The sequence below is a fragment of the Pleurodeles waltl genome, chromosome 4_2 (assembly GCF_031143425.1).
Source record: "Pleurodeles waltl isolate 20211129_DDA chromosome 4_2, aPleWal1.hap1.20221129, whole genome shotgun sequence".
Lineage (NCBI taxonomy): Eukaryota > Metazoa > Chordata > Amphibia > Caudata > Salamandridae > Pleurodeles > Pleurodeles waltl.
The window spans coordinates 894,860,643-894,877,875 of record NC_090443.1 but is presented as its reverse complement, the minus strand read 5'-3'; the positions used below and the strand labels follow the sequence as shown (position 1 = coordinate 894,877,875).

Genomic DNA, 17,233 nt, shown 5'->3' with positions numbered 1-17,233 from the left:
CAGCCAACCGATGAAACACTGTCAAGTGGGAGGCGTTGAAATGTGATACCAGGTCCTCCATGGAAGCATAAGTCACTTGTAAGTAGGTTCGCTCAGACTTGTAGGAAATTATTGTTGGTGAATGTGGTCTATTTCTAGCATGCTGCCTTCCAGGTAAGAGGATTCAGTGATACTGACTTCTCTCATGACAATGGTCAGTCGATAAAAAGCAGGTTGCATTAGGACAGCAAAAAACACACCTTATGTTACCCACCCCCAATGAAACCAACCAGTCTAACTGATCACTGAGATAGACCATGCACATGCTGTGTGATTTTCAGGAAATATATCCTTCACTGTCTTGGTCATTATCTTCTACCTCTGTTCTCCTCTCTTAAATTCACCCAATTCATCCTGCTTATGTATGTCCTCGTGAAATAAAGTAAAATACCCCCGAAGCGAGCTCTAAGGAAAATGGCACGTTTGGTCCTCATGAGCACACCACCACCGGGCACTGAAAACATTTGAAGGAGAAATTGCGCAACTGTATCAAATGAAGATGCTTGTTGCTTTTTAGTGAAGAACCCTGACAGTTTTATCTTCTCTCTCTGCCCAGAAAGTCTTAAAAATGTCATCTAAGAGGTTTCTGCTTCCTTCATTGAACTACATTTGTGTGATGCCCACTCAATGAAGTTTTTGATATCCACAATTTAGGTGGATCTTGTTACTGGGTGAGCGCACACCAATAAAACCCCCCTTCCATTCCTAACATGCCTGTAATTAAACCCCTTGGGTCCACTGGGGGAAGTTCAATTGGTCCAAACCCCAAGGTGAAGTCATGCATTTGCTGCTACCTCCTCTGCTTGTACTTCAGCATTAAAAAGTTTTCGTATTACTCATGAATAATTATTGGGATAATTGTTACTCCAGCTTTTGTTGATGTCCTGCCTGTGTGCTCCAGCAGTCACAAAGTCAAGAAGCATGTGTTATGGAAACTCTAGAATTCAGGACAACGGATCTGGTGTCAGTGTTCCTTGGAGCTCAAATCCTTCCTGCTCTGGAGGCCTGTGTCTGGTTGTGTACTCATCAGTAAGATGACTAGCCAGCAGATATTGAACTGATATGCAAATACGAAATTGCTCAAAAGTTGGAATGGCAGAGGCTAATGTTTCGTCCCTGCTCTGGTATAAAGATTTTTTGAGGCACTTGAAGAGTGTTTTTTGACATGCAAATAGAATAACATTCACTTTTAAGAGAGTTGCAGATTAACAGTTAATTCCATTGATTGCCATTCAAATAGTTTTATCAATTTTCCTTATTAAGCCTATATCTATCGCCTTCAGATCTGTTTCATGGTAGCAATTTGATTTTTTATTTGTAAGAACTTTGATTGTTTCGTACAATTTAACTTCTTTTAACTGTAATGTTTCATGAGCTGTTGCATCCTTACACCATCCTCTTTACATCCCTTCCCACTGCTCTAGCACCTCTGGGGAATATGATTTGATTAAGATAGGAATTAAGTAAGGAGGCCTTTGGTGTGTTGCTAAGAGGTCCGGCTGATAAAAGTGTTTTGAAGCAACAGATTGACACATATCAAGGTATGAAGATTTGGTTTTTCAGACAATCTTATCCCTTTGCCTGCCAGCTGCATTTCTTGAAGCCTTGCCGACATTGTCTCACACGGACTCTGCTTGAAAGCAATAAAGAGCCTGAACTGCATCTCTGCAAGGCAGGGAATAGAGTTATTGATTCTGTGCAATCTTCATATACAAATCCCAGTGGGAAAAAAGTCAGTGCAACAGCAGCACCATAAATGTGACAGTGATTAGATGTAGAACAAGTATTTTGAGTCCACTTTAAAGTGGTGAGGTGACGCTGTAGACTGTGAAGTGTTATAGGATCCTTGCTCTGAAATTCTCTGAGAAAGGAACTGTCTATGCACCAAACAAGACCATCTCAAACTCAAGATAAGAGTCAAACCTTCTGTAGTCAAGCCTTTGGGTAGTTTGTGTTGCTCTTCACATCCGTCCAGTCCCAGTTTATATATAACCCTGAAATATCCATGAGTTGTTAACTCTCCTACTTAAAGTATTGTCCTGGCTTGAAAGATCAGAGGCATACATGGTTGGCTATCATTGAAGTGTGTGAATTGATGGCTATCATTGAAGTGCAAACATTTTGGGATATCACCAATGGAGATCACAATCTATAGCAGATTAGTTCTCTCAGATGGACTTAACAATACCATATGTGTAACAAGCAATCAGTGTGTACTCAAAACCAGGACCTCTACTTCAAAAAAGAGCCCATGTAGAATACAGTCCATTAATCCCATATAACATAACATAACATAAGGTAAGATTTGAAGGAATAAAATGGTATGAAAATGCCTGGTCTATTGAAGCAGTCTTACCAAGTGGATTTTCATTGTTAAATTAACACAGTCTCATTCATGACTGTTTATGGAAAAATACGTAAAGTGATAATTTAATATCAATAAGCCTTAAACAGAAACTAGATGTCCCTCCTTGGAGGCTGTAAGGCCAGATGATGTTCTACGGATGAAACCCACTAGCAAGGAAAAGCATCATCTTATTTAAACAACAATCCTCAGAGGAACAAGTAAGAACTATCTTTCTGATGTTAGGTGGCCATCTCAAAAATAAACATCAGCACATCCTCTCATGCTCCTGTTTTGATGAAAAGATATTCTCGATAACATTATCTAAAATTGTGACTATAATTTAGCGTAGGTAGATAATGCCTACCCCTTGGGTCCATGTCTTCAATGGAAAACTAAATTAAATGGAAATATAATAACTATTTTTTAATAAATCATCTTCTGTGTTTCTATCTACAAAAGGAACTACGGCTGCCTACCTTAGACCAAGAGCTTTCTTTGCTTAGGAGATCGGCGTAGAAGTAGGCCATCTTCCATTGGCACTTGTAGGTGAAGCACCACATAAGTTCCCAGTAGCACATGTGATGGAACTGCTTCCAGTGCTGCTGAGCTTCACAGCATTCTTCAAACCTGCGGATTGCCTACAAGGCAGAACAATGGACTATTAAAAAGGAAAGAGAATCACATTTAAAAAAAAATTCTAAACAAGTCTTGATTAAGTTTTTAAAACTTACAGCAAAATAAACAATGTATTCTAGTGAAGGCCCAAAATCTCAAACAACCTTTCTGAGCAAGAACCATTTTGAACAAGGTGTTAAATGTATAGAATATCAATAATGATATAATTTTGGCAGATGCACTAGATACTTTCCATAGTAACAAAATAGTAAAAATAAACTACTGTCACGCAAGTGAGCCGTACAACAAAGTCCTAATCGTGGGTCATCACATCATCATGAAATAGTGGTAATTAGAACATTGGAAGGCTGAGAGCTCCATTGAAGACAATGGAGTGGCTCTGGGCTTATAATGGCTGGTATAAACTTTCTGCTCCAACATTCCAATGTTTGTCTTTCTATTTCTCCCTTTTTCATTTACAACGTTCCACCCTTAGTGTTCTTCTCCCTAGTGTTACAAGAATTTGTTCACACTGAATGACTTTGTGAGAAATGTATTCAACACACTGAAGAGGAAAATGAAATCTCACTTCTGTCCAATTTGTTTCTACAGATTCCCTTCTCTGCTTACACTTCTCCAGCCGAGGCACCAAAAAGATTAGGATGGTCTGAATCTGATAGTCATAGACACATTTCCTAAATAACAATACAGCTGAGTTTAGATGTGTGTTTGGAGGTTTTAAAAAGAACAGTTTGATAGTGATATCTTTAAGTGTGACAAGGAATTTTAGAAGTTTTAAAGAATTATCAATTTAACGGGGTCTAGGATGGTTAAACTGGTTAAAGTAAGTTATAGGGGGCTCAGCTCCCTTAATTCTTGAGATTTTGCGCTCACACCCTGATTTACTCACCTCCGTCCTAGGGATAGCTATGCTTCCAGTTGCCCTTAAATCAAATCCTTATATTGTGTGTTTTAATTGAAACGAAAATTTGTATTATAATAATTAGTTTTAAACATATATATATATATATATAAAAATAGTAAATGAAAATATATAAACTATTTACCACGCACTCACTAATGCAAACATATGTGTGTTGTGAAGAATTGTGTGGTAAACAACTGCATGGTAAAAGTAATTCCAATGTAAAAAATGGTTTGTGATTGCATTGCGTGGCAACACCATCATGGTAAAAGCTGTTCATGAGATTTACATAGCGTTTACTAAAAGAAAATGTTATGGATACATTGCACAAATCTATCTGCAGCAAATGGGTTAGCAAGGCTTTTTCCTCGGAAGACATATACTTTTTTCTTTTTCCCAGTCCAGTAGTATGAATTAGTTGATAGCCTTTTCTGAAATGTGTACTAGTTGTAGCATTATGCACGAAAATGCTACAGTTCCTAATGTTGCCTGTTTTCTGTTTAAATACCTGAAATGCTGTTGTTTGTGTGTTATTTGTATATTTTATGAATGGCTGCTCCCAACATACATTCTAATTACACTTGAATATATAAGCTATTTCAATGTAAGTCAATTTTACAGGTATTCTGTTTTAATACATTTCATGATTTGGGCTATAATTAGGACTTACTGAAAGGATGGGTGTACACCAGAATGGGAGCTTTATCCTATAAAACCGAATCCAGTACTTACATGTAGACTGTTAAGTGTTTACGATTAAAGTCAGGCACCTTAGAGAAAAATATAAAAGAACTCATAAACAGGAAAACAAGCACAACTACTAAGAGAATGAACACTCACTATATCAATATTTCCTTTAATTTCTTCAATCCTGCCTGAAAAGAACAGGAATATGGCACCCTATAATAAGAAGAAAAGTGACAGCTATTAAAAGGTAATATCCCAAATGTTCTTTTAAAATGCATCTATGCAAAAATAAAATCATGATCTCAGTGAACTTACTTTTGGATAGCGCTTCAAGTATGGCTGTAGAAGTTCTTCAGCTTCTTCAATATTTCCTTTCCCTGTTCCTGCAAACAAAAGTGTAAAGTAGGACAATGCGCAACTTTGTGAGATGGGATATCTCAGCCTACATTCGCAACACTCAGTTGGCCCGAAGGTGAATAACTAACCAATTATGGTGTTCCCCATTTTCTTTTATCTTTGGTGGCTTGATAGTCTAAATCTCTCACTCACTGTTTTGGACTGAGGCATGTTGTTCCACGTTTCCCTCCCTCAGGAATGTATTTAAGATTGGTTTAGCGGCACCTACCAATGGCCAGCTATTGTGGGATTTACTTAACTTGCTTGATGACAGGCGATTGGCACTCAATGTCTCAAGTATTATTAACAAACACATTTTAAATTATCTGTGTAAGTCCATGACTACCTCGACAAGTTATATATGTGCAGATAATGTGAGTATGTAATAGGATACTTCCCCCCCACAACCACTTACATGATCTTGTGTAGCATGTTAAAGGCTGACAGTAATTTGCCAGTTACCCTCTCACAGTAAAAGCCTAAGTTGACCTTAAATGATGTTCTACTAACAGGTATTCTTACCAAACAGGCTAAATTTTTGTACCTTTGCTGTAAACATCCTGATACTTACACTTTGCCATGGCTTGTGGGGTGAGCATCAAAAAATGCTGGAATCCCTTCGCAGTTCAGCAGGGTGTAGGGTTTCGGAAAAGGTCTGTATTGAGGGTTGGTTTGTGAGACATTCTACTCTACCGCTTCTCAGCCTTATGTGTCAGTACTGACCCTGCTCCTCATGGGAAAAGTCCATCACAAACTGCCAGACGAAGCCCCTTCAAGAAGGAAACACATGCAACCCCAGACTGGTTTTGGCATAATTTGGCTTGGTCAATACAGTGTAGCTTAAGTCCTGTGGCACAATGAATATAGGGTCCACATCTGGGCATACCAGTCACACTTAGGGTGTCAACTGCAACTCACAATGAGGGGGCGGAGGAAGTGCTTAAATTAATTACAACCACTGGTGTTTACTCGGGCCACTTTTCGTTCTGACGATATTTTGGCCCACCTTGCTACTCGCGAAAGAGGCCTGCCTTATGCAAATCAGTACTGACCCTGCTCCTCATGGGAACAGTCAGTCCTGAACTGCTAGCCAGTGTCCCTGCCAGAAAGGCAAAAAAGCAACACCAGTCAGCAGACAGGGGCCTCTCTTCCTACAGTGGCCCACTAGGACAAAGAATATGGGTTGAAATGCTACCCAGAGCAATCGCCAGTGGTTTTGACGATTTTCAAACATTCCTTCCTTCAGCTGTTGTGTGTTTGAAGTTCTCCAAAGAAATACATAGTATAATTCAGACCTTAGTCTGCTCGTAAGAGCTGTTTTTCTGTAGACGTTTACTGTGACTTGGTCATTGATACTTATTTACCTAAGGAGATGAAAGGCCAACACTATGTATCAGGTGTCGAACTTGTGAACATAAGGTCACCCTTAGTGTTTGGGGTGGGTGCATTAGTCCAGCGAGCTACCAGACCCAACCAGTGCTTCAAGACTCCTCAAGTTAGCCAGAGAGGGAAATGTTCTTACCTAGCACAAAGCTTAGAAAGGTGTGGTAACACAGCAGCAGCATTGTGCACAGCACGGCTCGGAAACTGTGAAGTGACGCCCCTTCTTGTAGCTGCAGGAGGCCATACTCCTACGGAAAACACATCTACATATCATATATTTAGCTCTGCATTTACGTAGAGACATGTAAAAGTATGTACACACACAGTAATATAACCATAGGCTACCAACGGGAGCCCATCAGCAATTTCCATCAATGGCTCTCACCATAATGTATGAGGCTAAACCGATTCATCAATACCACACCTGACATTACCAACACTGAATTGTGCAGTAATCACCTTGTGTGGTATTTCTGCATGATTATAATTTATACCATGTCGAATGGGTCGTATGTATTTGTGCAGGGATTTCTGCATGTTTTCCCTCGTTCCACTGTTTTTTCGTCAGATCACTTCTACCTGCTTCTACTATAACAAAAATGTCTGTGTGGGAAAACCCAAAGGTGCAGATTTCCCTCTTGATCTGGTGGGTAGCTTCTGTTACTGTCAGAATTAAGACTACAAAATTTAGTGTTTGGTCCACTGCATTGTCCGCGCGTACGCTGCAAAGCATTCTGGGAGAATAAGTGATGGGGAAACCAATCAAAGAGCTTGCAGTCCTGTGAAGGGGAAAATCACCAAACACAATTCCAGTGCTGGATCCAGGCAGGAACTCTGGTGCAACGATAAGTGAATCTTCTTTGATAAAGGTAATGCAACAGACCTTTATCTAGCGCCTTTATTGAGCAAAGGCCAAAATGGGAGCACAACGCAAGTGCATCTCTTCTAGCACTACTAGGAGTTGACGTGGAAGTGTATTTGGTCGTGGTTTGCTCACGTGCCTCCGAACGGGTGCATGCAAAACAGGCCCTAATACCGTTTGTGTGGAGTAGTCCATAATATTTGCTTTCTTCTGCAAATGTGATGCAGGTACAATGAACACCCTGGTGCACAGTTGAGTTGCTTTGGGGTGTTTCCTGCCCCCATCTTGCCAGAATGACCCTAGGAGTTTTTTTTTGGGGGGTGGAATTGTGCTTATAGTGGAGCTAGGCTGGAGTTGTGTCTGACACTTATAATTACTAACTGAATGGTGATTTATGAGAAAAATTATAGAAATAAATGAAAAACGTAAAATGAGGGTCCTTGTCTTAACTATTGTAGGAAAGTACCATCTTGCCTGGAATGTTACCCCCATTTTTCACTGTATATATGTTGTTTTAGTTGTATGTGTCACTGGGACCCTGGTAACCCAGGGCCCCAGTGCTCATAAGTGTGCCTGTATGTGTTACCTGTGTAGTGACTAACTGTCTCACTGAGGCTCTGCTAAGCAGAACCTCAGTGGTTATGCTCTCTCATTTCTTTCCAAATTGTCACTGACAGGCTAGTGACCATTTTTACCAATTTACATTGGCTTACTGGAACACCCTTATAATCCCCTAGTATATGGTACTGAGGTACCCAGGGTATTGGGGTTCCAGGAGATCCCTATGGGCTGCAGCATTTCTTTTGCCACCCATAGGGAGCTCTGACAATTCTTACACAGGCCTGCCACTGCAGCCTGAGTGAAATAACGTCCACGTTATTTCACAGCCATTTTACACTGCACTTAAGTAACTTATAAGTCACCTATATGTCTAACCTTTACCTGGTAAAGGTTAGGTGCAAAGTTACTTAGTGTGAGGGCACCCTGGCACTAGCCAAGGTGCCCCCACATTGTTCAGAGCCAATTCACTGAACTTTGTGAGTGCGGGGACACCATTACACGCGTGCACTACATATAGGTCACTACCTATATGTAGCTTCACCATGGTAACTCCGAATATGGCCATGTAACATGTCTATGATCATGGAATTGCCCCCTCTATGCCATCCTGGCATTGTTGGTACAATTCCATGATCCCAGTGGTCTGTAGCACAGACCCTGGTACTGCCAAACTGCCCTTCCTGGGGTTTCTCTGCAGCTGCTGCTGCTGCCAACCCCTCAGACAGGCATCTGCCCTCCTGGGGTCCAGCCAGGCCTGGCCCAGGATGGCAGAACAAAGAACTTCCTCTGAGAGAGGGTGTGACACCCTCTCCCTTTGGAAAATGGTGTGAAGGCAGGGGAGGAGTAGCCTCCCCCAGCCTCTGGAAATGCTTTGTTGGGCACAAAGGTGCCCAATTCTGCATAAGCCAGTCTACACCGGTTCAGGGACCCCTTAGCCCCTGCTCTGGCGCGAAACTGGACAAAGGAAAGGGGAGTGACCACTCCCCTGACCTGCACCTCCCCTGGGAGGTGTCCAGAGCTCCTCCAGTGTGCTCCAGACCTCTGCCATCTTGGAAACAGAGGTGCTGCTGGCACACTGGACTGCTCTGAGTGGCCAGTGCCACCAGGTGACGTCAGAGACTCCTTGTGATAGGCTCCTTCAGGTGTTAGTAGCCTTTCCTCTCTCCTAGGTAGCCAAACCCTCTTTTCTGGCTATTTAGGGTCTCTGTCTCTGGGGAAACGTTAGATAACGAATGCATGAGCTCAGCCGAGTTCCTCTGCATCTCCCTCTTCACCTTCTGATAAGGAATCGACCGCTGACCGCGCTGGAAGCCTGCAAACCTGCAACATAGTAGCAAAGACGACTACTGCAACTCTGTAACGCTGATCCTGCCGCCTTCTCGACTGTTTTCCTGCTTGTGCATGCTGTGGGGGTAGTCTGCCTCCTCTCTGCACCAGAAGATCCGAAGAAATCTCCCGTGGGTCGACGGAATCTTCCCCCTGCAACCGCAGGCACCAAAAAGCTGCATCTCCGGTCCCTTGGGTCTCCTCTCAGCACGACGAGCGAGGTCCCTCGAATCCAGCGACACCGTCCAAGTGACCCCCACAGTCCAGTGACTCTTCAGCCCAAGTTTGGTGGAGGTAAGTCCTTGCCTCACCTCGCTGGGCTGCATTGCTGGGAACCGCGACTTTGCAAGCTTCTCCGGCCCCTGTGCACTTCCGGCGGAAATCCTCTGTGCACAGCCAAGCCTGGGTCCACGGCACTCTAACCTGCATTGCACGACTTTCTAAGTTGGTCTCCGGCGACGTGGGACTCCTTTGTGCAACCTCGGCGAGCACCGTTTCACGCATCCTCGTAGTGCCTGTTTCTGGCACTTCTCCGGGTGCTACCTGCTTCAGTGAGGGCTCCTTGTTTTGCTCGACGTCCCCTCTCTCTGCAGGTCCAATTTGCGACCTCCTGGTCCCTCCTGGGCCCCAGCAGCGTCCAAAAACGCCAAACGCACGATTTGCGTGTAGCAAGGCTTGTTGGCGTCCATCCGGCGGGAAAACACTTCTGCACGACTCTCCAAGGCGTGGGGGATCCATCCTCCAAAGGGGAAGTCTCTAGCCCTTGTCGTTCCTGCAGTATTCACAGTTCTTCAGCCTAGTAAGAGCTTCTTTGCACCAACCGCTGGCATTTCTTGGGCATCTGCCCATCTCCGAGCTGCTTGTGACTTTTGGACTTGGTCCCCTTGCTCCACAGGTACCTTCAGACAGGAATCCATCGTTGTTGCATTGCTGATTTGTGTTTTCCTTGCATTTTCCCTCTAACACGACTATTTTGTCCTTAGGGGAACTTTGGTGCACTTTGCACTCACTTTTCAGGGTCTGGGGGAGGGTTATTTTTCTAACTCTCACTATTTTCTGATAGTCCCAGCGACCCTCTACAAGGTCACATAGGTTTGGGGTCCATTCGTGGTTCACATTCCACTTTTGGAGTATATGGTTTGTGTTGCCCCTATCCCTATGTTTCCCCATTGCATCCTATTGTAACTATACATTGTTTGCACTGTTTTCTAAGACTATACTGCATATTTTTGCTATTGTGTATATATATCTTGTGTATATTTCCTATCCTCTCACTGAGGGTACACTCTAAGATACTTTGGCATATTGTCATAAAAATAAAGTACCTTTATTTTTAGTATAACTGTGTATTGTGTTTTCTTATGATATTGTGCATATGACACTAAGTGGTACTGTAGTAGCTTCACACGTCTCCTAGTTCAGCCTGAGCTGCTTTGCTAAGCTACCATTATCTATCAGCCTAAGCTGCTAGACACCCTATACACTAATAAGGGATAACTGGGCCTGGTGCAAGGTGCAAGTACCCCTTGGTACTCACTACAAGCCAGTCCAGCCTCCTACATTGGTTGTGCAGTGGTGGGATAAGTGCTTGAGACTACTTACCACTCTTGTCATTGTACTTTTCATAAGAGAAAAATATACAAAACAAGGTCAGTGTATATACACATAGCCAAAAAGTTTTGCATTTCCTCTTTTCACTCTTTTCTAAGTGCTGAAAAGTACTTCTAAACTTTCAAAAAGTTCTTAAAAGTTTAAAAAGTTTTTTCTGTCTTTCCAAAAAGTTCTGAAAACATTTTTCTCTTTGTCTATCACTTTAACTCTCTCTAAAAATGTCTGGCACAGGCCAAAAAGTTGAACTGTCCAAACTTGCATATGATCACCTTAGCTGGAAAGGAGCAAGGAGTCTCTGCATAGAGAGAGGTTTGAGTGTAGGGAAGAATCCTTCCTTAGAACTGTTAATTAATATGCTTAGAGTACAGGATAAGGCCATAAGTGCCCAATCTGTAGAAAAAGTAGCTAATGGTTCTCAATCTGATCCAGGGACTCCCCCAGGAAAAGGTTCTGGAAAGAAAATTCTCAGCCTGCCCATTACTAGACAGTCTAGCATAGTTGGTACAGAGGTTGAATCACATCATACTGATGATGTGCTCTCACATTATACTGGTAGCCAAGCTGTTAGGGTGCCCTCTGTAAGGGACAGGTCTCCTTCTGTTCATTCCCATCATACCTCTGTATCTAGAAATGTCCCTCCCACCCACCCTGATGACAGATTGTTGGAAAGGGAGCTCAATAGATTGAGAGTGGAGCAAACCAGACTGAAGCTCAAGAAGCAACAACTGGATTTGGATAGACAGTCTTTAGAAATAGAGAGGGAAAGACAGAAAATGGGTTTAGATACCCATGGTGGCAGCAGCAGTATTCCCCATAGTCATCCTGCAAAAGAGCATGATTCCAGGAATCTGCATAAGATAGTTCCCCCTTACAAGGAGGGGGATGACATTAACAAGTGGTTTGCTGCACTTGAGAGGGCCTGTGCTGTACAGGATGTCCCTCAAAGGCAGTGGGCTGCTATCCTATGGCTATCATTTACTGGAAAAGGTAGGGATAGGCTCCTTACTGTAAAAGAAAATGATGCTAACAATTTCCAAGTTCTTAAGAATGCACTCCTGGATGGTTATGGCTTAACCACTGAACAGTACAGGATCAAGTTCAGAGATACCAAAAAGGAGTCTTCACAAGACTGGGTTGATTTCATTGACCAGGCAGTGAAGGCCTTGGAGGGGTGGTTACATGGCAGTAAAGTTAATGATTATGACAGCCTGTATAACTTAATCCTGAGAGAGCATATTCTTAATAATTGTGTGTCTGATTTGTTGCACCAGTACTTGGTGGACTCTGATCTGACCTCTCCCCAAGAATTGGGAAAGAAGGCAGACAAATGGGTCAGAACAAGAGTGAACAGAAAAGTTCATACAGGGGGTGACAAAGATGGCAACAAAAAGAAGGATGGTAAGTCTTCTGACAAGGGTGGGGACAAATCTAAAAATGAGTCTTCATCAGGCCCACAAAAACACTCTGGTGGGGGTGGTGGGCCCAAACCTTCCTCTAATCAGAACAAGGAAAGGAAACCATGGTGCTATTTATGTAAGATAAAAGGCCATTGGACAACAGATCCCAGTTGTCCAAAGAAAGGCACCACAGCTCCTACCACTACAACCCCTACTGCTACACCTAGTGTCCCTACTAATAGCAGTGGTGGTGGGAGCAAACCTACTAATAGCCAATCCAAGGGAGTAGCTGGGCTCACTTTTGGTAATTTAGTTGGGGTTGGTCTGATTAGGGAGACCACAGAGGCTACTTTAGTCTCTGAAGGGGCTATTGACTTAGCCACTTTGGTTGCTTGCCCCCATAACTTGGAGAAGTACAAGCAACTAACCCTAATAAATGGTGTTGAGGTCCAGGCCTACAGGGACACAGGTGCCAGTGTCACAATGGTGATTGAGAAACTGGTGCACCCTGAACAACACATACTTGGACACCAGTACCAAGTAACCGATGCTCACAACATAACACAAAGCCACCCCATGGCTGTTGTAAATCTCAACTGGGGGGGGGTATCTGGTCCAAAGAAAGTTGTGGTAGCTTCAGATTTACCTGTAGACTGTCTATTAGGGAACGATTTGGAGACATCAGCTTGGTCAGATGTGGAGTTGGAGGCCCATGCAGCAATGCTGGGCATCCCAGGGCATATTTTTGCTTTGACAAGGGCTCAGGCCAAAAAGCAAAAAGGACAGGGAAGCTTGGATCCTGGAACAATGGACCAAGTGCTCCCTAAAGCTAGGGCTAGTAGAAGCAAACCACTTCCTACTATCCCTCCCTCTACAGTGGATTCTAATTCTGAGGAAGAAGAATTCCCTCCCTGTGCAGAACCTACACCAGAGGAGCTGGAAGCAGACACTGCTGAGCTTTTGGGTGAAGGGGGGCCTGCCAGAGAGGAGCTGAGTGTGGCACAGCAAACCTGTCCCACATTAGAGGGTCTCAGACAGCAAGCTGTCAAACAGGCTAATGGGGATGTCAGTGACTCACACAGAGTTTACTGGGAGGACAACCTCTTGTACACTGAGCAAAGGGATCCTAAACCTGGAGCTGCCAGGAGATTAGTGATTCCTCAGGAGTACAGAAAGTTCCTCCTAACACTGGCACATGACATTCCCTTAGCTGGGCACCTGGGTCAAATGAAAACTTGGGACAGATTGGTACCACTGTTTCATTGGCCTAGGATGTCTGAGGACACAAAAGAATTTTGTAAGTCCTGTGAAACCTGTCAAGCCAGTGGCAAGACAGGTGGCACTCCAAAGGCACCCCTTATCCCACTGCCTGTGGTTGGGGTTCCCTTTGAAAGGGTAGGGGTTGACATAGTTGGCCCCCTTGACCCTCCTACTGCTTCAGGCAATAGGTTTATCTTGGTGGTAGTGGACCATGCCACAAGATATCCTGAAGCAATTCCTTTAAGGACCACTACAGCTCCTGCAGTGGCAAAGGCCCTCCTGGGAATATTTTCCAGGGTGGGCTTCCCAAAGGAAGTAGTATCAGACAGAGGAAGCAATTTCATGTCTGCATACTTAAAGGCCATGTGGAAGGAGTGTGGTGTAACTTACAAGTTCACAACACCCTATCATCCACAAACAAATGGACTGGTGGAGAGATTTAATAAAACTCTCAAAGGCATGATTATGGGACTCCCTGAAAAACTCCGCAGGAGATGGGATATCCTTCTACCATGCCTCCTTTTTGCCTACAGGGAGGTACCCCAGAAAGGAGTGGGCTTCAGCCCCTTTGAACTTCTTTTTGGACACCCTGTTAGGGGTCCACTCACACTTGTAAAGGAGGGTTGGGAACAACCTTTAAAAGCTCCTAAGCAGGATATTGTGGATTATGTACTTGGCCTCAGATCAAGGATGGCTGAGTACATGAAAAAGGCCAGTAAAAACCTTCAGGCCAGCCAAGAACTCCAGAAGCAATGGCATGATCAGAAGGCTGTTTTGGTTCAGTACCAACCAGGGCAGAAAGTGTGGGTCTTGGAGCCTGTGGCCCCAAGAGCACTCCAAGATAAATGGAGTGGTCCACACACAATTGTTGAAAAGAAGGGTGAAGTCACCTACTTGGTTGACTTAGGCACTGCCAGGAGTCCCCTTAGGGTGCTCCATGTCAACCGCCTGAAACCCTACTATGACAGGGCTGATCTCACCCTGCTCATGGCAACAGATGAGGGACAGGAAGAAGACAGTGATCCTCTACCTGATCTCTTCTCTTCCACAGAACAAGATGCTCTTGTGGAAGGTGTAGTTTTGGCTGATTGTCTTACTGCTGAGCAGAAAGATAATTGCATAAATCTCCTAGGACAATTTTCAGAACTCTTCTCCATTGTGCCAGGCACCACTTCTTGGTGTGAGCACACTATAGATACTGGAGACAGTTTACCTGTCAAAAGTAAGATCTATAGGCAGCCTGACCATGTCAGGGACTGCATAAAGCAAGAAGTTCAGAAGATGTTGGAACTAGGAGTGGTTGAGCACTCTGACAGTCCATGGGCTTCTCCTGTGGTACTGGTACCAAAACCCAATTCTAAAGATGGAAAGAAGGAAATGAGGTTTTGTGTAGACTATAGAGGTCTCAACTTGGTAACCAAAACAGATGCTCACCCTATACCCAGGGCAGATGAGCTAATAGATACACTGGCATCTGCCAAGTATCTAAGCACTTTTGATTTGACTGCAGGGTATTGGCAGATCAAAATGTCAGAAGATGCTAAACCTAAGACTGCATTTTCTACCATTGGAGGACATTACCAGTTTACTGTAATGCCTTTTGGTTTGAAAAATGCACCTGCCACTTTTCAGAGGTTGGTGAACACAGTCCTGCAAGGGCTGGAAGCTTTCAGTGCAGCATATTTGGATGATATAGCTGTCTTTAGCTCCAGCTGGGATGATCACCTGGTCCACCTTTGGAAAGTTTTGGAGGCCCTGCAAAAGGCAGGCCTCACTATCAAGGCTTCAAAGTGCCAGATAGGGCAGGGTAAGGTGGTTTATCTGGGACACCTTGTTGGTGGGGAACAGATTGCACCACTTCAGGGGAAAATCCAAACTATTATTGATTGGATTCCCCCTACCACTCAGACTCAGGTGAGAGCCTTCCTAGGCCTCACTGGGTATTACAGGAGGTTCATTAAGAACTATGGCTCCATTGCAGCCCCTCTTAATGACCTCACATCCAAGAAAATGCCTAAAAAGGTATTATGGACAGCAAACTGTCAGAAAGCTTTTGAGGAGCTGAAGCAGGCCATGTGCTCTGCACCTGTCCTGAAAAGCCCTTGTTACTCTAAAAAATTCTATGTCCAAACTGATGCATCTGAATTAGGAGTAGGGGCAGTCCTATCACAACTTAATTCTGAGGGCCAGGATCAACCTGTTGCTTTTATTAGTAGAAGGTTGACCCCTAGAGAAAAGCGTTGGTCTGCCATTGAGAGGGAGGCCTTTGCTGTGGTCTGGGCTCTGAAGAAGTTGAGGCCATACCTGTTTGGCACTCACTTCATTGTTCAGACAGACCACAAACCTCTACTTTGGCTAAAACAAATGAAAGGTGAAAATCCTAAATTGTTGAGGTGGTCCATATCCCTACAGGGAATGGACTATACAGTGGAACATAGACCTGGGAGTAGCCACTCCAATGCAGATGGACTCTCCAGATATTTCCACTTAGACAATGAAGACTCATCAGGTAATGGCTAGTCTTATTGTCCTTCGTTTGGGGGGGGGTTGTGTAGGAAAGTACCATCTTGCCTGGAATGTTACCCCCATTTTTCACTGTATATATGTTGTTTTAGTTGTATGTGTCACTGGGACCCTGGTAACCCAGGGCCCCAGTGCTCATAAGTGTGCCTGTATGTGTTACCTGTGTAGTGACTAACTGTCTCACTGAGGCTCTGCTAAGCAGAACCTCAGTGGTTATGCTCTCTCATTTCTTTCCAAATTGTCACTGACAGGCTAGTGACCATTTTTACCAATTTACATTGGCTTACTGGAACACCCTTATAATCCCCTAGTATATGGTACTGAGGTACCCAGGGTATTGGGGTTCCAGGAGATCCCTATGGGCTGCAGCATTTCTTTTGCCACCCATAGGGAGCTCTGACAATTCTTACACAGGCCTGCCACTGCAGCCTGAGTGAAATAACGTCCACGTTATTTCACAGCCATTTTACACTGCACTTAAGTAACTTATAAGTCACCTATATGTCTAACCTTTACCTGGTAAAGGTTAGGTGCAAAGTTACTTAGTGTGAGGGCACCCTGGCACTAGCCAAGGTGCCCCCACATTGTTCAGAGCCAATTCACTGAACTTTGTGAGTGCGGGGACACCATTACACGCGTGCACTACATATAGGTCACTACCTATATGTAGCTTCACCATGGTAACTCCGAATATGGCCATGTAACATGTCTATGATCATGGAATTGCCCCCTCTATGCCATCCTGGCATTGTTGGTACAATTCCATGATCCCAGTGGTCTGTAGCACAGACCCTGGTACTGCCAAACTGCCCTTCCTGGGGTTTCTCTGCAGCTGCTGCTGCTGCCAACCCCTCAGACAGGCATCTGCCCTCCTGGGGTCCAGCCAGGCCTGGCCCAGGATGGCAGAACAAAGAACTTCCTCTGAGAGAGGGTGTGACACCCTCTCCCTTTGGAAAATGGTGTGAAGGCAGGGGAGGAGTAGCCTCCCCCAGCCTCTGGAAATGCTTTGTTGGGCACAAAGGTGCCCAATTCTGCATAAGCCAGTCTACACCGGTTCAGGGACCCCTTAGCCCCTGCTCTGGCGCGAAACTGGACAAAGGAAAGGGGAGTGACCACTCCCCTGACCTGCACCTCCCCTGGGAGGTGTCCAGAGCTCCTCCAGTGTGCTCCAGACCTCTGCCATCTTGGAAACAGAGGTGCTGCTGGCACACTGGACTGCTCTGAGTGGCCAGTGCCACCAGGTGACGTCAGAGACTCCTTGTGATAGGCTCCTTCAGGTGTTAGTAGCCTTTCCTCTCTCC

General features: G+C 44.3%; 1 protein-coding gene across 2 annotated transcripts in view; it reads right to left on the bottom strand.

The window, feature by feature from the left end:
- TTC39A (tetratricopeptide repeat domain 39A) overlaps window positions 1-17,233 on the bottom strand; it is a 553,301-nt gene that overhangs the window by 105,974 nt on the left and 430,094 nt on the right. For both annotated transcript variants that reach the window (XM_069232685.1, XM_069232686.1), the window contains exons 9-12: window positions 6,532-6,640; window positions 4,929-4,996; window positions 4,767-4,826; window positions 2,863-3,024 (exon numbers count right to left, since the gene is read on the bottom strand). In XM_069232685.1, coding sequence (XP_069088786.1) covers window positions 2,863-3,024; window positions 4,767-4,826; window positions 4,929-4,996; window positions 6,532-6,640 — 399 coding nt within the window. The remainder of the gene's footprint in view (window positions 1-2,862; window positions 3,025-4,766; window positions 4,827-4,928; window positions 4,997-6,531; window positions 6,641-17,233) is intronic.